Source organism: Mustelus asterias, chromosome 6 (genome assembly GCF_964213995.1).
Source record: "Mustelus asterias chromosome 6, sMusAst1.hap1.1, whole genome shotgun sequence".
NCBI classification, from domain to species: Eukaryota; Metazoa; Chordata; class Chondrichthyes; order Carcharhiniformes; family Triakidae; genus Mustelus; species Mustelus asterias.
In genome coordinates, this window is record NC_135806.1 from 28,688,534 (window position 1) to 28,710,088 (window position 21,555).

The 21,555-nt window shown below is 45.9% G+C and overlaps 1 protein-coding gene across 1 annotated transcript in view; it reads left to right on the forward strand.

Moving 5' to 3' along the window:
- The window catches only part of LOC144495277 (trans-2,3-enoyl-CoA reductase-like), a 190,555-nt gene that overhangs the window by 98,178 nt on the left and 70,822 nt on the right, over nucleotides 1-21,555 (forward strand). Inside the window, exons 4-5 of the mRNA XM_078215349.1 lie at nucleotides 5,680-5,783; nucleotides 10,927-11,042. Of these exons, the coding sequence (XP_078071475.1) occupies nucleotides 5,680-5,783; nucleotides 10,927-11,042 (220 nt within the window). The remainder of the gene's footprint in view (nucleotides 1-5,679; nucleotides 5,784-10,926; nucleotides 11,043-21,555) is intronic.

Below are 21,555 nucleotides of genomic sequence, written 5' to 3' on the forward strand. Positions count from 1 at the left end.
AGATCTGAGGTTCAGCGACTCCTCAAAGAAGGGATCATACAGCCCAGTGTTAGTCCGTGGAGAGCACAGGTTGTGGTGGTCAAGAGCGGGAACAAACCCCGGATGGTCATTGATTACAGTCAGACCATTAATCGATATACGCAGCTGGATGCGTATCCGCTCCCGCGCATATCTGATATGGTCAATCAGATTGCGCAGTACCGGGTGTTCTCCACCATAGACCTTAAGTCCGCCTACCACCAACTCCCCATTCGCCCAGAGGACCGACACTACACGGCCTTTGAGGCGGATGGTCGTCTGTATCATTTCCTTAGGGTTCCATTTGGTGTCACCAATGGGGTCTCGGTCTTCCCGCGTGCTATGGACCGAATGGTGGACCAGGACAGGCTGCGGGCTACCTTCCCGTACCTGGATAATGTCACCATCTGCGGCCGTGATCAGTAGGACCATGACACAAATCTCCAGAACTTTTTACGCACTGCATCTCGCCTGAATTTGACCTACAACAGGGAGAAGTGTGTATTCCGTATGCGCCGGTTAGCCATCCTGGGATACGTGGTGGAAAACGGGGTCATTGGCCCTGATCCAGACCGTATGCGCCCCCTTGCTGAACTTCCCTTGCCCGCTAGCGCAAAAGCACTGAGAAGATGCCTAGGCTTCTTCTCCTATTATGCGCAGTGGGTCCCCAACTACGCGGATAAAGCCCGTCCGCTTATTAAGTCCACGACTTTTCCACTCACGCCAGAGGCCCAATTGGCCTTCAAGGAATTGAAACACGACATCGCGAAAGCCACGATGCACGCGGTAGACGAATCCATCCCTTTTCAGGTGGAAAGCGATGCATCTGATTTCGCCCTGGCCGCCACACTAAACCAGGCGGGCAGGCCCGTCGCGTTTTTTTCCCGCACCCTCCAAGGCCCCGAAATTCGGCATTCAGCGGTGGAAAAGGAGGCCCAGGCCATTGTGGAGGCCGTCAGACACTGGCGCCATTACCTGGCGGGAAAGCGGTTCACCCTGATCACGGACCAGCGGTCCGTGGCGTTCATGTTCAACAACACGCAGAGGGGCAAGATCAAGAATGATAAGATCGTGTGGTGGAGAATTGAACTCTCCACTTATAACTACGATATCATGTATCGTCCAGGGAAACTCAATGAGCCCTCGGATGACCTCTCGCGCGGAACATGCGCTACTATGCAGGAGGATCGCTTGAACGCCCTCCATAATGACCTGTGCCATCCTGGGGTCACTCGGCTCTACCACTTTGTCAAAGCCCGCAACCTGCCTTACTCGGTGGAGGACGTCAGGTCGGTGACAAGGAGCTGTCGGATTTGCGCGGAATGCAAACCGCACTTTTACCGACCTGACCGGGCACATTTGGTCAAGGCCACTCGCCCCTTCGAGAGGCTGAGTGTGGATTTTAAGGGCCCCCTTCCCTCATCAGATCGGAACGTGTACTTTCTGAACATAATAGATGAGTACTCCTGGTTCCCGTTTGTTGTCTCCTGCGCGGACACGTCGGCTGCCACGGTGATCAAGGCATTCCGTGATCTTTTTACCCTGTTCGGGTACCCCAGCTATATCCATAGCGACAGGGGCTCGTCGTTCATGAGTAATGACTTGAGGCAATTCCTGCTCTCATACGGGATTGCCTCTAGTAGGACCACGAGTTACAACCCTAGGGGTAATGGACAGGTGGAACGAGAGAATGCTACAGTCTGGAAGGCTGTCCTATCGGCGCTGAAGTCCAAAGGCCTTCCAGTCTCCCGTTGGCAGGAGGTCCTCCCTGATGCGCTTCACTCCATTCGCTCCCTCCTGTGTACGGCAACCAATGCTACTCCCCACGAGAGGATGTTCTCATTCCCTCGGAAGTCGTCCTCGGGGATATCTTTACCAGCCTGGTTGACGTACCCAGGACCCGTCCTTCTGCGGCGACATGTAAGGGCCCGCAAGTCCGACCCCTTGGTCGAACAGGTCCACCTCCTCCACGCCAACCCTCAGTATGCCTATGTGGCATATCCTGACGGGCGAGAGGACACAGTCTCGATCCGAGACCTGGCGCCCGCAGGGGACGTAGCAACTCCTGTCGCTCCCATACCCCCAGTGACGAATCCCTTATCCCTTATTTCTCCCCCGGACGTGGCGCGGACAGCATCGGGACCAATGCTTAACAGTTTTACTCCAATGCACAGCTTGCCTGAGCCCCGAAGATCGTCGCCATCGCAGAATGTATCAGGATCCCCTGCACTACCGTTTCATCAGGGTCAACCGGCCTGTGAGTCCGTGGGAGAACAGCTGGACGCTGTTTTGGGGAGAACGCCACCGCAAGCACCTACTCCGGTGTCACCGCTGGTATTGAGGTCACAACGACGGTGCGGTCCTCCAGACCGTCTGAACTTATAATCTGTTGACATTTTAGTCTGTTTTCGTACCCCGCCGGCCTTTGTTCTCAAAGGAGGGGTGAATGTGGTGAACCATCGTTGGTTCCCACTGTGGGATTGTTCTAATGTTGTTGTTGGGCTAGGGTGGGATTGATACACCTGTGGTTGTAACTGTTGTGGCACATCCCAGTCGGGCTCTGCCTCCTGGGAGAGGTTTAAGACCCCCTGCTCGGGCGGGACCTCTTCAGTCTGGGATAGTGTGTTAAAGTTCTGATAGTTCCATTGTTAGTTAATAAAAGCCTTCTTTTACCGAAGCTTTGTGCCTCGTGTCCAATTGATGCGCATCACTGTAGTTCCTTCACATTTAAGTATTCCATTCAGGCATCTGTAATTCTCAGATCTGCAGCAGAGGCAATCTTCTCGTTGCTAAAATGAACATTGTGTCACTCTCCTTTTGTAGTAGAAATGTCTGATACAGACAGGCCTGAGTACAGTACCACCCACAGTGATGCAAGAAGGCAAATGACCTAGACCTAGGATCATGTGATATTGACCAGTGATATGTGAAGGCCGAGGATGGAGATAGCTCCATGCTTGTACCTTTACTGTGTATTTGTATCCAATTACAAGTAATTACTAAAGACTTGCTAGTAACATACAGAAGATTACGAAGGCTTGCTGAACAGACAAAATCTGTAACCAATGCTATCCCAATACTTTCCTTTACCCTAAAAAGTTAATGAGCCTCTTCCTTTAAAAACCATTGAAAAAACTGGCCAGTTATCAGGGCAGGTAATTTATCTTTAATGGTCCCTGTCATCAAATGTTAGCTCCGAAAATACAACATTCCGAAATAAAACAATTCTCACAACCAGGCACCTTAACATTTGTGTACTGGATTTCTGACTAGTTCATTGAAGTTTCATGCATTTAGAGGCAATGCATGTCAAGGTTGCAAAGGTTCACTTAGAACCTAAACTTTGGTTACTAGGATTATAAAACATGTGTTAAAGCTTCAGAATTAGAATACATGGTTTGATGTCTTTGCAAATTCTAAAATGATATATCTCACACCCTTTCTTATTGGACCAGAAACAGAGCAAGCACATTCTCTTGAACAAACTTTAGAAGTTCTGCCCTTTACATATTAGGTTACTACTATCCCAGTCTATATTAGGATAATTAAAGTTCCCCATTGTCACTATTCTAAAGTTTTTGCACCTCTCTGTAATTTCCCAGCAACTAGGAGCAGCATGGTGACACACTGCTGCCATAAAGTGACAGGGACCCGGGTTCAATTCTGGCATTGGGAGACTGTGTAGAGTTTGCATGTTCTCCCCATATCTGCATTGGTTTCCTTCAGTTACTCAAGTTTCCTCACATACTCCAATGATGTGCAGGTTAGGTAGATTAGTCATGCTAAATTGCCCCTTAGTGTCCCAAGATTTGGAGCAGCACGGTGGCACAGTGGTTAGCACTGCTGCCTCACAGTGCCAAGGACCCGGGTTCGACTCTTGACTTGGGTCACTATCTGTATGGAGTTTGCACATTCTCCACATGTGTGCATGGGTTTCCTTCGGGTGCTCCGGTTTCCTCCCACAGTCCAAAGATGTGCGAGTTAGGTTGATTGACCATGCTACATTGCCACTTCGTGTCAGCTGGAATTAGTAGGGTAAATACATGGGGTTATGGGGATAGGGCATGGGTGGGATTGTGGTCGGTGCAGACTCGATGGGCTGAATGGCCTCTTTCTGCACTGTAGGGATTCCATGATTCTATGATGTGTAGGTTATGGGGATAAGCAGGGTAAATATGTGGGGTTACGGAAAGGGCCTGGGTGGGATCCTCTGTCAGAGAGTCCGTGCAGACTCGATGGGCTGAATGGTCCCCTTCTGCACTGTGGGGATTTTATGATTTGCTTCTGTATGTCTTCCCTATTAGTTGGTTGTGTATTGAATAAACCAATGGTGTAATTGTACCTCTATTTGTTCCTTAATGCTAATCAAATAGATTCTGTCATTGACCCTTCCAGGACATCCTTTCCCTCTAGCAGTGTCATCAATACTGCCACGCTCCTTAATACTCTTTCATCAATACTGTCACACAACCTCTTTCCTTTCCCTCCTCATCTTTCCTGAACCGCTTGTATCCAGGAATAATTAATACCCAGTCCTATCCTGTAATAAAGTTAATTTACTGTTATAAATAAATTGTGGTTATTTATCGGTGCATTTGCACGCAGTTTGTTTTGACGAATGTAGGTGTCCACAAATCATTTGGAATCATTTAGACCCATTGGCTCATCCAATCTGCGCTTAGATACTTGGCAATTCAGCTTGGTGTGGTCCCCTGCTGAGTCAGATTCATCTTCTTTACATCAAGCAGTCATACTGAAGGCAAATATTCTGCTACTGTATGTATATCATGATCACACATGGAAAAAGTCTCCATCTCACTGGTATTTTGATGTACCTGGAACGTAGAAACAGGTAGCTTACCCTCATATCATATGTTTACTTTTGGAGCAAATTCATTGGATAGTACTTTAAAGTAGGAGGTTAATGGGTGATTCCAAACTCTGGCATGTGAAATAGATATTTTGATGAATGCATCAGTAATTTGGCACAGTGGTTAGCACTACTGCCTCACAGCGCCAGGGAACCAGGTTCAATTCCAGCCTCGGGTCACTGTCTGTGCAGAGTTTGTACTTTCTCCCCGTGTCTGCGTGTGTTTTCTCTGGGTGCTTTGGTTTCCTCCCACAGTCCAAAGATAGGTAGGCTAGGTGGATTGGCCATGCTAAATTGACCTAGTGTCAGGGGGATTAGCAGGGTAAATGTGTGGAGTTATGGGAATAAGACTTGGGTGGGATTATGGTCAGTACAGACTTGATGGACCAAATAGCCTCCTTCTGTACTGTAGGGATTCTATGAATTCATAGAAATTTTTATTTTCAATAATTCACATAGGACATGCAACTTAGAAACAGACTACTCAGCCCAACTGGTTAATGTCAATGTTAACACTTCACACAAGCCCTCCCTACCTCTTTCCACCTTGCTCCTTCATTCTTCTATTCCCTCTTCTCTTAGGTTTGCATTAAGCCTCCTGTTAAAAATCTGAAGGCTTCAAACATTCCTTGTGTTCCATCTGGTCACAATTTATGCTTTTAAATTAGTGACATTTTTCCAATCTTGGCTTAGTTTGACAGTTGCGGTAATGCAATGGTTGCAGTGTTCGCTCTGTCTTTACTGAATGATGACATAAATATAATGTTCTTCCTGGTCTTCCCTGTTCACAGCTGGTCCTCTACTGAAAGAAACCAAAGTCATTAAGAACCTCGCAGTATCCTCCATCATTACATTATATTTCAGAGATCTTGGGACACAAATAAGCTGGATCACGGTAAGCTTTAATAGCACTTCGCATCAAGTGCCACACATACGGAGAACCCAGAATGCTTGCCCTCACTGAAAATGTTAACCGGTACTCGAGATTTGTACATGTTCTGTTCAAGTTGTTCAAGGGGGCGGCACGGTAGCACAGTGGTTAGCACTGCTGCTTCACAGCTCCAGGGACCTGGGTTCGATTCCCAGCTTGGGTCACTGTCTGTGTGGAGTTTGCACATTCTCCTCGTGTCTGCGTGGGTTTCCTCCGGGTGCTCTGGTTTCCTCCCACAGTCCAAAGGTGTGCGGGTTAGGTTGATTGGCCATGCTAAAAAAATTGCCCCTTAGTGTCCTGAGATGTGTAGGTTAGAGGGATTAGCAGGTAAATATGTAGGGATAAGGGAGTAGGGCCTGGGTGGGATTGTGGTCGGTGCAGACTCGATGGGCCAAATGGCCTCTTTCTGCACTGTCCAGTTTCTATGATTCTATGACGCTCCTAATCCAAAAGATGGATGGGGGCAATGGGAGCGATTCTCCCAAAAAAGTTCTAAGTGCTGAATTCAGGGGAAAACTCCTGTAAATCATGATTGTTTCTTCAGTGGGAGTTCAGACTTGAATCTCTCACACTCTGTGCAATGCAGAGGTCACAATCGTGAATATCATTAAAATCTCAGGGGGGATGGGGCCTATTCATGCCAGAGGCTGACAGTATGCGCAGTGGTCCCAAGCTGTCAGACTGAACTTTGCTGGCCAGCTCGATGGCCCCCACAACCATTCCCAGGCCAGCCCTGCTGACCCCCCCACCGTCACAGAGCATCCCAATCTCCAGCCTCCTCAGCAGTGACAATCACCCCATCCCCCCATTCCTGCAGACTCCCCCAAGCTCTCCCCACCCCGGCAGACCCCCCCAACCAAGGCAGACCCGCCCAGGAGACAGACCCCCCTCTCCCCCCACAGGATTGCTGACCTCCCTCCAGTCCCAACTGATTCCAAGAGTGGCAGCAGGACCCCCAGTGGGCAGTGCCAAGATGCCCCTGGGCATGGGCACTTTGTCCCTTGGGGAGTGCTGGGGGCACAGGCTGGCACTGCCAGGGTGCACACCCCCCGCCGCCTGACCCTTGGTGGGCCCGGATTTCCCCCACTTCACTCCAGCGAGGTCTCCCGCTAGTTCCCCAAAAATGGGGAGCTAGTCTGAACCCCACCAGAATGAAATTGCACTGACGGGGTGGGAGATGCTAATAATGACATTTAAATTACATTAAAATAAGATTAAAATAACTTGTCTGCTGTCCCTGCCAGTTTCAAGCGTGGTCCCGACCATGCTGGATATCCGACACTTGGACATGCGCACGCGTCGGCAACGCATGTGCAAATCCCGTGAATCGGCCCACACGCGATTCTCCTGGTCCAATGCGCTAAAATATTAACACGTCGGGATGGGAGAATCGCCCCCTATATCTGTGACTGTAACACCACATTCTGAACCCCATCATTTCCTTCTCCCTTATGTACTCTATGAACAGCATGTTTTACCTCTATAGCACACAAGCAACAGTACTTTTCACTGTATCCCAAGACATGTGACAAGAATAAATTAAATTAAATCAAAAAATGTAGTTATGATCCATATGTACTACAGTTAACAGGGTTAACTATCCATCCAGTTCTGAAGCTGGAGGCTGGTGACAGTCAACAATTTTAGTCAAGAGAACTAGCAGCTTTTGTAAAGATCGTGCTATCTTTCCACCCAGTCAGTTTGCACAGATGGTCAGGTAATGTGTTTGAATTACATGCTCCAGAAATCCAAAAAGAAATATCCATGCAAAATACACATATAAACACACAAAATGTCAGACAGCTATCCAACGTAGCCTGAAAACCGGAGATTCCCACCCGACTGCACTGGACCTTTACATGGCCTGCCCCCTGCCCACTAGAATTCCAGTGGTGGGCAGGATGGGAGAATTCCATCCCTGAGGTATTTTATATGTATAGACATATGCCGGTATTTTACAACCTTGCTCGGACGAGGGTTGTAAAACCCTACCCGAGGCCAATGGAGAATTCCAATCTGCGAGCCTTGCCTGCCCAGATTCCAGGGCGGGTGAGGCGGTAAAATTCCAGCCATTCTGTCCTAACTTGAGAAAGGCGGTGGTGGGCGGGTGGGCTGGGTGCAAGAATCAATGCAATATTTTGTTGATGACCATCATTTTTTTTCATTCATGGGATGTGGGCATCATTGGCTGGGTCAGCATTTATTGTCCTTGAACTGAGTGAGGGGGTATTTAAGAGTCAATCACATTTCTGTGGATCTGGAGTCACACGTCCGCCTGACCAGATAAGGACCCTAAAGGGCATTAGTGAACCAGATGGGTTTTTATGACAGACTTTTTTTATTGAATTGAAATTTTACCATCTGGGATTTAAATGCAGGCCCCCAGAAATTTGCTGGATTATTAGCCCAGTGATAATACCACTATACCACCACCTCCCCTGAACATAAGTGCTACACTGGAACAGCTGTGGAAACTCCAGAAAAATGGCAGAAATTCCATGTATTCCATGTATATTTTGTGACTTTAGTGGACTTCTTCATTTGAATTTTGCGTGGATGAGAGGCTGGAGATATAGTTTTGTTTCATGAATGTTTGTAGGCCATTCCTTGTGGGCTTAGGGAGCTCTACAGAGGTACTGTCAAAAACATCAAAGATAGGTAATTCCTATCTTCCAGAAACTAACTTTAGATTCTGTTTTTAAATTAATGCGTTTTGAACAGCCCCTGCATACTTAGCATTACTTTGGTCAGATCTGTAAAAAAACTGCTTGTTTCTCACCAGCCTCCAGATAGGATGGATAGTAAATGCTGTTAACTGTAGTATTTTGTTGGACTAAGGAACTCAAACTGTTAAACAAATTAAAAAGTTCAATGGTTCATACATCCATTAAAAATGTTTAAGGATAAACAACAGCATTGGTAATTGGGATATGGAATTCTGAGGTTTTGTATAATATTTTGATGATGATTGCATATCATTTGAATTATTAGGGTGTAGTAAGTTTATCTGTTAATAAAATGGAGGGACATGCTGCTGCAGCTCAAATCCAAGTGTGACTGTGGTAAATATGGCCTCGTGCTCAAGGCAATGTTACGCGAATGGTTAAATTAGCTTTGCCACTCCAGCTAGTGTCTGAAGCCACAAATGAACCTGATATATGCTGACAAGTGGCAGAATAGACCATCTGTCATCTCAATGATGCACCAATGAACAGTATATTGTCTGATCCAAGTGATGCCTGCTCTTGGCACCTGGAATAAGCCAGTGGCATCGAAGTTGCAAATGCAATCAGAATGTTGCTCTGTTGCTGCAGCACTGGTGACAGGAACTAACAAGGCCTTACATGTTATTCTTCACCCAAATCCAAGAAGATGTCATATCATAGTCAGCCCTGAAGTTAACATCCTATGGTGTGGAACCTTCGGGCTATTGTTTGCTACTCTTGCTGTTTCTGCTCTGCTAAAATATTCAGCATTGACAGACTTAATATGACATGCATGTTAATTCATCAAGAGGCTCATCCTTTGGGCAATATTCCTGCTTTTCTGACTCCCAGAACTCTCCCAGATCGCTCAACATCTGTCTCATTTTGTAGAAATAAACACAATGTGATAATGAAGTAAATTTTGACTAATGCCACATTCAAACAGTTAACCATCAAATCAGAAAGTTGATTCTAGATTAAAGTCTATTATGACTTAATATTCCAGGTTCAGGAATGGAAACAAAAGTCCATCAGCTCAGAAATTCCTCAAGTCGGATCATACCTGCCCTCCAGTGCTAACTGTCTTTATAGTGTGGATGATTTATAGGGGGGGAACCACAATACCATGTAATAAAAAGGTACCAACCCCATTATGGTCATTTGTGCAGCCACTAGGCCCACTCACTAGGCCCATATCCAGCATTCATCTAACCTATGTTTAGTAATTAGCTGTCCATGCCCAGTACCCATTCTCAGTGCTCACCTACCACATGTCCAGTGCACACTTTTTTCATGCACAATATCTGTACCATGTTCATGGAAACTCCAGTTGTGGTGTTTTACAACGAGAAGTGGTTTCCTAGCCATCCATCTCCCTCCAACCCCCTTCACACTTTCCTCAATTAAGATATGGGTGACAATCTGAGGCAAATTTTTTAGATTGAAAATGGATCTATACCACTTGCCTGACTTGGATCCCAGGGTGAAGCCAGTGCACCTCCACCCTCATAGCAATCCAGCTCTTGTGCAATTTTCAATTCCCATCAGAGGAGCAAGAATAGAAACTCCAACCTTAGGGAATTTTTGCCCATAAATCCAGACATCTGCCATGAAGATCTGTTCTCTCTAAATATTTTATGCTAATCTAACAGTTATGGCACTGATAACTGTCACTGAGCATCTTTGGCAGACTATCATTTCTCAGAAGAATTATATGTAGAAAGATAGAATGAGGTTTTGTTGGCAGTTTCAATATTTCCTTAACACTTAATAATTGCAATCAACAGATTTCTGATTGAACGGCTGACTTTATTCTTGCATTTTCTGACTGCCTTCTCCTAGAGGAAAAGGTTCAGATGGGGTTTATAAGAATATTACCAAGATTTTACCAAGGTTAAGGATTCTCACCTGCTTCATAAACGAAAACACTTAAATCTTTCATCTTCCACAAACGCAGAAACATGGAAGCTTAAGCTTTGGTTCTTTAAAGGGTCCAGGCCCAGAGGTCTAAATCTGATCCCTGATTGGTAATCCCCAGATTAGTCCATGCACACTTATCAGACGGCAACTATTTTCCGCTTCTCTAGTCCTGGTAGGCCGAAACAAATAAATCATCTTTGAAGGAAATAAATAGGCAAATGTTTTCACAGGCCAAAGAAAATTAAAATCACATGCTGACTTGGTTCACAAGCTTCTTCTTGGGAACCCCAAGTAAAAAATAATTATAAATTGCAGAGTTATGGAAGTAACATAGAGGGATTGTACTGATTTACTCTTGTCAACAGTCCAGGTTCACTGTTGCCTGCCGATTAATAAAAATCCTGATACAATTTTTCTCAAGCATATCTTTCTGAAATCTCACAATGATGAATAATCCAGGCATACATTACCTCTCTTTTTAGGTGTTTCTAACAGAATATGCTGGGTGTCTCTTAATATACCTGCTGTTTTATTTTCGCTTACTAAACCTGTATGATATGGAGGCTGTAGACCATCGCAGCCGCCACCCCGTGGTGCAGTAAGTAGATTTTTCCATTTTCTTTTATTGCTCTGAGGTTTCTGATGTACCTCTTGTTGTGTTATTATAATGGCTTTAATTACTGTACAAAACACAAGGTATCAACCACTGATCATAAGGGATTGGATAAACATGTTGTGGATTTATTTATTAAGACTAGGCACTTGAGAACAGTTATACATACGTATAAAGCTTGAAAGTTTCAGAGCTGTGTGTGTGCTCTGCCCAAAGCAAAAGTGAAACTAAGACTGGATCACATGATACATTTTCCTTCCAGGCAGCATGGTGGGATAGGGGTTAGCACGACAGCCCCACAGTGCCAGGGACTTGGGTTCCATTCTGGCCTCTGGCCTCAGTCTGTGGGAATTTGCACATTCTCTCCGTGTCTGCATGGGTTTCCTCCAGCTGCTCTGGTTTCCTTCCACAGTCCAAGGATGTGCAGATTAAGGTGGATTAATTGCTAAATTGTGCTGTAGTGTTCAAAGATGGTTAGGTTATGGGGATTAGCCATGGTAAAAGTACAGGGGTTACAGAGATACAACTGTTGGGGCGGGCTTAGGAAAGGTGCTTTCAGGAGAGTCGGGGTGCAGACTTGATGGTCTGAATGGGCTCCTTCTGCACTCTATGGATCTATAGTTCTAGTGATGTCATAGAACCCCTGCAGTGCAAAAGGAGGCCATTCGGCCCATCAAGCCTACACCAACAACAATCCCACTCAGGCCTTATTCCCTTAACACCACATATTTACCCTGCTTGCTCTCCCCTAACACTAAGAGGCAATTTAGCATGGCCAATCCACCTAACCCACAAATCTTTGGACTGTTGGAGGAAACCAAAGCACCCAAAGAAAACCCACACAGACAAGGGGAGAATGTGCAAACTCCACACAGTCACCTGAGGCCGGAATTGAACCCAGGTCCCTGGCGCTGTAAGACAGCAGTGCTAACTACTGTGCCACTGTGCTGCCCTTTTCATGCTGATATCCATTTGAAAGGAAAGAGGGAATATGCCTTTATATATACTTTTATCCCCCCTCCAAAGAAGTATAACTATTTAAAATACATGTTAATGCTTAGTAATCATTATATCCATACACGTGAACCCATAAGTTCCTAAAGCATGAAGATAATCTGCTGGTGTGCCCACACCATCTTTGTCTGGGAGTTTTTTTAATTGTCCACAGTGATTTGTGTTATTTTCATCCTTGCATTTTTTAAAAATTCATTTATGGGATGTGGACATCACTGGCAGGGCCAGCATTTGTTGCATTTGAAAGTCAACCATCTTGCAGAGGATCTGGGTTCACATGTAGACAGTAGATTTCCTCCCTTAACAGATTTTTTTTACGACAATCAGATTTTTTACTGAATTCATATTTCACCATCTGCCATGGCGCGATTTGAATATGGGCACCCAGATCCAGCCCTGGGTCTCTGGATTATTAGTCCAGTGACACTACCACTAAGCCAGTGCTTCTCCATGATCTTGTTCTAGATGCAATAGTTTGAAGAGCTGGAATGAACCTGATTTGTTCTCAGCTATGCCTCATCATGCTTCATCATTGCACATTTTTTTGTAATGACTTCATAGGACCTTGGTTCCGAACAGATCCTTATCACCTCAGCTGGTTGCCATGTAGCTTCTATTTTAGAGTTTTGGACAGGAAGCGATCTGGTACACTAAGGTTGTGAGGAAGGAGTGTTGGGGGGCTCAGGTTTTGGAAGCCTATGAGGGGGGGTGGTCAAGTGATTCACAAATGGTGGTTTTGTCTTGGTGGGGGGGCAAGGGTGCCCCCATGCACAGAGGTACCCAAAAGTACGTATTCCCCATCCTTCTACATTTTCACCAGAGTTGGTGAAAGGTGGCCTGGCCACTCTTGTCTGTCCACCGCCAATTGTATTATGGCAACAGAGGTGGGATTAGGTCCTTAACTTTTTGTTAATTAGGCAGTTAAAGACTCAATGCTTGGTGGGCAGGCAGGCACCTTATCTCCCACCATATTTTGGATAATGTGTAGGGGGTGGAAGTGAGGGCAGTGGGCTTGCCCACCATCATATTTTACAAGCCCCCCACCAAAACTATGCAAAATGGAGGGGACCATAAAATTCAGCCCCAAGAGTTGCAATGGGTAGCCTGGCACAAGGGAGGCTCAAGGCTTCTTTGTGAGACATATGAGCACTTAAGCTTCTGCTGGCCCCCAAGGGTACGTCAATTAAAACTTTGAAAACTTTATTTCTGGGTCTCTTCTGGTCCAGAATCTGGCTTCAAAGAGGCTCGCCGACAGGTTAATGTTGGTACATGGCAGAATGGCAACAGGATTAGAGGGGATGAATAATTTGCAACATTTTAACTTGCTTCCCTCCACATGCTATCTGCCAAGTGTGGACAATTTAATTTTAAGCCACTGTTTCAAAGTGTTTCGGGAAGCTTTAACATTTGGAGTGTTCTAGGGGTCAAATTATGGACACTTGGTTGAGGGAACGGTGTACAGAAGTAACTCTGAAATTTAAGGTGGGAAAGCACATATTTAAGAATTGAGAAAAGAATTATAATGTACTGTAGTTCCTTGACATAATCAGGTTAGGAGGATGTGAATGAATGTTTTCTGTGTCACTATCTTCAATGCTGTCCTTTTCCCACCTACCTTTCTGCATTAGCTCATTACCTCTCAACCCCCAAAATCAAGAAACACTGTAGTGTTTTCAGAACTTTCATCTTTTGGCAGATATGTTCTTCAGCGTCCAACAAGGCATGTTCTGGCAGCAATTACCCAAGGGTCATTAGTTAATTAACTTCTATTTGTTTTGTACATGTCTGGAGAAGTGCATGTTATTAATGAAACTTGATAGGCGCCAATTGCATTGGTCCTGTTGATTAAATATTGCCTGAACAATAAGCTGTTTATGGAAAGACAGAAATGAGTTATAAACATAGAAACTAGGAGCAGGAGTAGGCCATACAGCCCTTTGAACCTGCTCCGCCATTCAAAATGCTCATGGCTGATCCTTGATCTCAATGCCATATTCCTGCTTTCTCTCCACACCCCTTGATATCATTAAAATCTAAAAAGAATCTATCTCTTTCTTAAATACATTCAGTGACAATGCCTCCACAGCCCTCTGTGGTAGAGAATTCCATAGGTTCACTACCCTTTGAATGAAGAAATGTTTCCTCATCTCAGTCCTAAATGGTCTATCCCATATTCTGAGACTGTGCCCTCTGGTTCTAGATTCCCCAAACATGGAAAACATCCTCCCTGCATCTAACGTTAGTTATTGATAGGCCGCTGAGAATTTGAAACCTTGTGGGATTAGATCTATTGAAGACCAGTAAAATGATTTATTTTATGTCACCTTTATGTCACAAATCCCTGTGCTTGTTAGCTGAAAATTTCTGTTCATACAGAAGGGACAATTTCACCACTTCAACTTATCAGCAACGAGCCTAGCACACTGGCCATGCATGTCCCATGAAACAATTAATTGTTAGAAAAGCATGTGCATTAGCCAAGGCTCCTTGACAGCATGAACTTGGAAAATAACCCCAATGTATGGCTTTAGGAGCAGACAGATCCTCAACATGGTGGCCGACTCTTCCACCCAACCCTTCCTGCCATGACTGATTTGGATCTAAAAGCAAAGAGTTTCTATCTTCCACCTCCTTTTCTAACCTGGCTAAAAAGTACCATTGTTTTGTGGCAACCGGTTGAAGCAATTTTGATTTTGAAATTAGACTTTGTTCATCCATTTAATGACTAAAAATGGGTGTAACACTGAGCTGTTTCAGACATCATCCTACACCCCAAGATCGCCTCATGCAATTTGGGTTGGATGTATTCAGACACCTGAAACTGGGTGCCAAACAGTTTCAAATTTGAAAAAAGCCTTTTTTTAAAATCAGTTTACATGCCCAACAAATAACACTCATGTCAATCTTGACAAGCAAAATTTTCCTGCACGTGGACTGATTTTACGAAAGAAGCTTTTCGGAATATTGTGGACCAATGCAATTATATAGGGCCTGGGTGGGATTGTGGTCAGTGCAGACTCGATGGGCCAAATGGCCTCCTTCTGCACTGTATGATTCTGTGATTCTATAATTGGGGCCTATCAAGTTTCATAAATAATTTCTGCAGACATGTACAAAACAAATAAATGGTAATTAACTAATGACCCTTGAGTAATTGCTGGCAGAACATGCCTTGTTGGACACTGAAGAACATATCTGGTGAGAGTTCTAAAAACATTATCATATTTCTTGATTTTTTGGGGGGATGACAGGCAATAGGTTACAAGCAGATTAACCAATGCTTTCATTGTTGATTTGCATCGTGGGCTTGCGACCATTGCTCAGATCTCCTGCCCTGGGCACTCTTTGGGATTTGGACACAGCCCAAAGTTTGACTGCCCGAGATCAGTTGAAATTGCCAAACATCACTTTTGGTAGACTATCACAAAACTTCAGCAAAGTAGGGGATGCAGAACGTGACTCTGTGAAAAGAACAAATATATAAAGTTAAGAGAGAGAACAAATCAATGACAATTTTGAACTGATCCTTTGCCACTGCTGGGACAAGATTCACCGACGGCAGTTTACTTTGAGAGAATTATTAATTTCCATGTCCTTGCACTCTTCCCAAAAAGAAGAGTGTAGAGTAGTGGAATGATTCGCAAGTTGATTAGGAATCTGACAGAATATGATGTGAACGATCCTTCCATGGTGACAAACATCATTATATCAGCCAGTAAGGTGCTTAGACACATATGATTGGAGGGCTATCTGGGCTAACACAGCCAATATAAGACCATAAGACCATAAGAAATAGGAACAGGAGTTAAGCCATTCGGCCCCTCAAGCCTGCTTTGCTAGCTGATCCGATGACAATCCTCATGTCCACTTTCCTGCCCCCTTCTTCGTAACCCTGACTGATTCCCTGACTGATCAAAAAGCAACTATCTCAGCCTTAAATATACATAAGGACTCTATCCCCCATAACTCTCTGTGGCAAGGAGTTTCAAAGACTCAGAACTCTCTGAGAGAAGAAATTTCTCATCTCAGACTTAAATTGGCAACCCTTTAATCTGAAACAATGCCTCCTGGTCCTAGACTCTCCCATGGGGGGAAACATCCTCTCAGCATTTTCCCTGTCAAGCCCTTTAAGAATCCTATGGGGACAATTCTCCCAACACGCTGCGCTAATTTTTTAGGAACTAGTGGCCCGACCCAGCTGGAGTAACGGGGGTATAGGAGCCCCAAAGAGGGTCGGGCGGCCTGGGTTTTGGCACCGTGGCAATGCCAGCCTGGGCCCCCGGCACTGCCCAAGGGGCAAAGTGCCAATGCTCAGAGGGCATCAGGCATGCGGGGGGGTGGGGGAGGGGGTTGGGACTGTAGGGGGAGGGTGGGTGGCGGTTTGGACCTGGCCTGGGAAGTGGACGAGGAGCAAGCTATTGGGCCGTGAGGGGGGCAGGGGTGGGGAGTGGGGGGGGGGGGGGGGGGGGTGGAGCAGAGGAGGGTCGGCAACGCAGGGATCACAGGGCTGGCCAGCAATCGGGAAGCCGGCAGTGCAGGGCTCCTCCGTACGCGTTGGTTTTGCCACTGACAGATCGGCACATGCACAATGACCCACTCGGCGCTATGCTGCTGGCCTCCCCAGTGGGAATGGGCCCTGCCTACTAATATTTAATGATATACATACTGGTGACCTCTGCAGTGCACAGAGTGTGGGAGATTCTTCTCTGAACTCCCACTGAAAAAAAAGCATGAATTACTCCAGTGTTCACACAAATTCAACCCTTACAATTTTTTTGGGAGAATTTTGGTTAATGTTTCAATGAGATCATCTCTCATTCTTCTAAATTCCAATGAGTAGGATCCCAGCATGTTTAAACTTTCCTCATAAGATAATCTCTCCATACCAGGGAGCATCCTAGTGAACCTCCTCTGAATTGCCTCCAATGAAATAATAATTTTAGTTGAACAAAGAACAAACAACAATACAGCACAGGAACAGGCCCTTCGGCCCTCAAAGCCTGCACCGATCATGTGTTCCTAACTAGACCATCTGTTTGTATCCCTCTATTTCCAGGCTGTTCATGTGGCTATCTAGATAAGTCTTAAATGATCCTAGCATGTCTGCCTCAACCACCTTGCTTGTTAGTGCATTCCAGGCCCGTACCACCCTCTGTTTAAAATATGTCCCCCGCATATCTGTAAGCCCCTCTTACCTTGACCTTGTGACCTCTTGTGTTTGTCATTTCTGACCTGGGAAAAAGCTTCCAACTGTTCACCCTATCTATGCCCTTCATAATTTTATAAACTTCTATTAGGTTGCCCCTCAACCTCCGTCTTTCCAGGGAGAACAGCCCTAGTTTACTCAATCTCTCCTCATAGCTAATACCCTCCATACCAGGCAACATCCTGGTAAACCTTTTCTGCACTCTCTCCAAAGCCTCCATGTCCTTCTGGTAGTGTGGCGACCAGAACTGGACGCAGTATTCCAAATGTGGCCTAACCAACGTTCTATATAACTGCAAAATCATACGCCAACTTTTATACTCTATGCCCCGTCCACTAAAGGCAAGCATGCCATATGCCTTCTTCACCACTTTTTCCACCTGTGCTGCCACCTTTAAGGATCTGTGGACTTGCACACCCAGATCCCTCTGTGTGTCTATACTCCTGATGGTTCTGCCATTTATTGTATAGCTCCTCCCTGCCAAAATGCATCACTTCGCATTTATCTGGATTAAATTCCATCTGCCAATTCTCCACCCAATTTTCCAGCCCATCTATATCCTGCTGTATTCTCTGACAATGTTCATCACTGTCCGCAACTCCAGCAATCTTTGTGTCGTCTGCAAACTTACTAATCAGACCAGCTACATCTTCTTCCAAATCATTTATATATATCACAAACAGCAGAGGTCCCAGTACAGAGCCCTGCGGAACACCACTAGTTACAGACCGCCAATCAGAAAAAGACCCCTCCACTGCTACCCTCTGTCTTCTATGGCCAAGCCAGTTCTGTACCCATCTAGCTAGTTCACCTTTGATCCCGTGAGATTTAACCTTTTGCACCAGCCTGCCATGAGGGACCTTGTCAAATGCTTTACTAAAATCCATGTAGATGACATCCATGGCCCTTCCCTCGTCAATCATTTTTGTCACCTGCTCAAAAAACTCAACCAAATTTGTGAGGCATGACCTCCCTCGTACAAAACCATGTTGTCTATCGCTAATGAGATTATTCAGTTCTAAATGTGTATAGATCCTATCTCTAAGAATCTTCTCCAACAATTTCCCTACCACGGACATCAAGCTCACTGGCCTATAATTACCTGGGTTATCCTTGCTACCCTTCTTAAATAACAGGACCACATTTGCTATCCTCCAATCCTCTGGGACCTCACCTGTATCCAATGAAGAAACAAAGATTTCTGTTCGAGGCCCAGCAATTTCATCTCTTGTCTCTTTCAGTAATCTAGGACAGATGCCATCTGGCCCTGGGGATTTGTCTACCTTAATGCTTCCTAAAACACCTGACACTTCCTCCCTTGTAATTGCAATTTGTTCTAACGGGTCTATACATCCCTCCGAGACACTACTAATCAATGTGTCCCTTTCCTTTGTGAATACTGATGCAAAGTATTCATTTAGGATCTCACTTACTTCCTTGGGTTCTAAGCATAATTCCCCTTCTTTGTTCTTGAGAGGTCCGACTCTTTCTCTGACAACCCTCTTGTTCCTAACGTATGTATAAAATGCCTTGGGATTCTCCTTAATCCTGTCTGCCAAGGACATTTCGTGACCCCTTTTGCCCTTCTAACTCCCTGTTTGAGTTATTTTCTACTTTCTCTGTATTCCTCCAGTGCTTCATCTGTTTTTAGCTGCCTGGACCTTATGTATGCCCCTTTTTTCTTTTTAATTAGACGCACAATTTCTCTGGTTATCCACGGCTCTCGAATCCTACCTTTCCTGTCCTTCCTTTTTACAGGCACATGCCTGTCCTGCACTCCTATCAACTGCTCCTTAAAAGACTCCCACATGCCAGATGTGGATTTACCCTTGAACAGCCTCTCCCAATCAACAGCCACCAAATCCTGCCTAATCCAGCTGCAGTTAGCCTTCCCCCAATTCAGCACCTTACCCATAGGACAACACTCATCCTTTTCCATGACTATCCGAAAGTTTTCAGAATTGTGGTCACTGTTCGTCACATGTTCCCCCACTGAAACTTTGATGACCTGACCAGGCTCATTCCCCAGTACTAGGTCCAGTATAGCCCCCTCTCTAGTTGGACTATCAACATATTGTACCAAAGAACCTTCCTGGACATATTTTACAAATTCCTCCCTGTCCGGACCCCCAGCCCTAAGGGATTTCCAGTCTATATAAGGGAAATTAAAGTCTCCCACGACAACAACCCTATTTTTTCTGCACCTGTCCAGAATCTCCTGACATATCCGTTCCTCAACTTCCCATGGGCTGTTGGGAGGCCTGTAGTATACCCCCAGCATAGTGACTGCACCCTTCCTGTTTCTGAGCTCTACCCACAGTGTCTCGTTACATGATCCTTCTAAATTGTCCACCCTCTGTACCGCTGTAATATGCTCCCTAACCAGTACTGCTACTCCTCCACCTCTTCTAGCCCCTTCTTTGTCTTGCCTAAAACACTTATACCCCAGAATATTCAGCTGCCAGTCCTATCCTTCTTTTAACCAAGTCTCCGTCACTGCAACCACATTCAAGTTCCGCGCAAGCATTAAGGCTCTAAGTTCATCTTTCTTGCCCGTTATGCTCCTTGCATTGAAGCAGATGCACTCCAGACCTCCAGGCCCACTGAGTTCATCCTCCCCCAGATTGTTCTTCCTCTTAGGTAGCCTTGTCTTGGCCCCATGCTCGTCCCCACTCTCTATGCTTGTTGACCTATTGTTCTGATCCCCACCCCCCTGCCACCTTAGTTTAAACCCACCCGAACCACACGAGCAAACCTCCCAGCCAGGATATTGGTGCCCCTCCAGTTCAGGTGTAACCCATCCTTCATGTACAGGTCCCATCCTCCCCGGAAGACTTCCCAGTGATCCACGAATCTGAAACCCCCCCCCCTCCTGCACCAGTTCTTTAGGCACATGTTCAGCTGCACAATCTCCCTGTTCTGAGCCTCATGAGCACATGGCATGGGGAGTAATTCAGAGATTGCTACCCTAGAGGTCCTGCTTTTTAGCCTTCTACCTAACACCCTAAATTGCTCTTTCAGGACCTCCCTGCTCTTTCTGCCTAAGCCATTTGTACCAATGTGGACAATGATGCCTGTCTGATTACCCTCCCCTTTTAGGATGCAAAAAGGGGACCAAAAGGCAGTACTGTGGCACAATAGTTAGCACTGCTGCCTCACAGCGCAAAGGATCCGGGTTTGATTCCACCTCTGGTGACTGTGCAGAGTTTGCATGTTCTCCCTTGTCTGCGTGAGTTTCCTCTGGGTATTTGGGTTTCCTCCTACAATCCAAAAAATGCAGGTTAGATGGATTGGCCATGTAAAATTGCCCTTTTCCATCCCCAGATATGTAGGTTAGATGGATTAGCCACGGTAAACGTGTGGGGTCACGGGGAAAGGGCGGGGAGAACGCCTGGGTAAAACAGTCTGTTAGAGAGTCAGTGCAGTCCAGATAGGTCGAATGGCCTCCTTCAGCACTGTAGGAATTCTATGATATGAAGATTGCTCACAATGCTCATAACGGTCTGACGCCGAATAGCATATTTAAAGTAGCATTTAAATATGCATAGCCCGTTTGAAGCTGGATTATCCCAGCTCTCAGGGCCATGGCAAGAACCCAGTGAGAATTACTACTGATCTCCACTAGCAGAGACTAGGCACAATGGCCATGTCGGAGAGCTTGGAAGCCATTGAAGCCCCCCAAGTGGTCGGGGCATGGCTGGGCAGTGTCTACATGGCAGTGCCCAGATGGAACGCTGGCATTGCCTACATGGCACCCTGTCAGTGCCAACGGGGTGGGGCCTGAATGGGAGTTATGACAGTTGGGCTATGCAGGGGTGTCTATGCAAGGGGGGGGGGGGGGGGGGCGCTATGAAGGGTGATTTTGCAGGAGGAGTCATGCAGTGATGAAGCATGAAACAAGGGTCATGCGGGGTGGACATGAAAGGGAGACATGTTGGGGGTTATGAAGGAGGACCCATCGGGAGTGCCCCAATGCCTTGATGCTGGCAATCCATGCCGAGGAGGTGTGGAGAAACGTGCTGCTGATTGTGGGGGTGGAGGGTGTCCTGATGCTCCTGGGGACATGGAGGGCGGGGGTCTCCCAGTGCACTGAGAGCTATGGCACCCGAGCCCTTTGCAGGTGGGCTCACCAGCGTGTTTAGGTCCCACCCCTTCCAAAATCCAAAAAATGTAGTTGCATGTGAGCGATTGCAGCCCAGACTGTGTCTGACAGACTATTGCAGATTGCTCCGGTATTCTTGCCGTTATGACGCTTAGTATTTTTGTGGGAGAAATTGC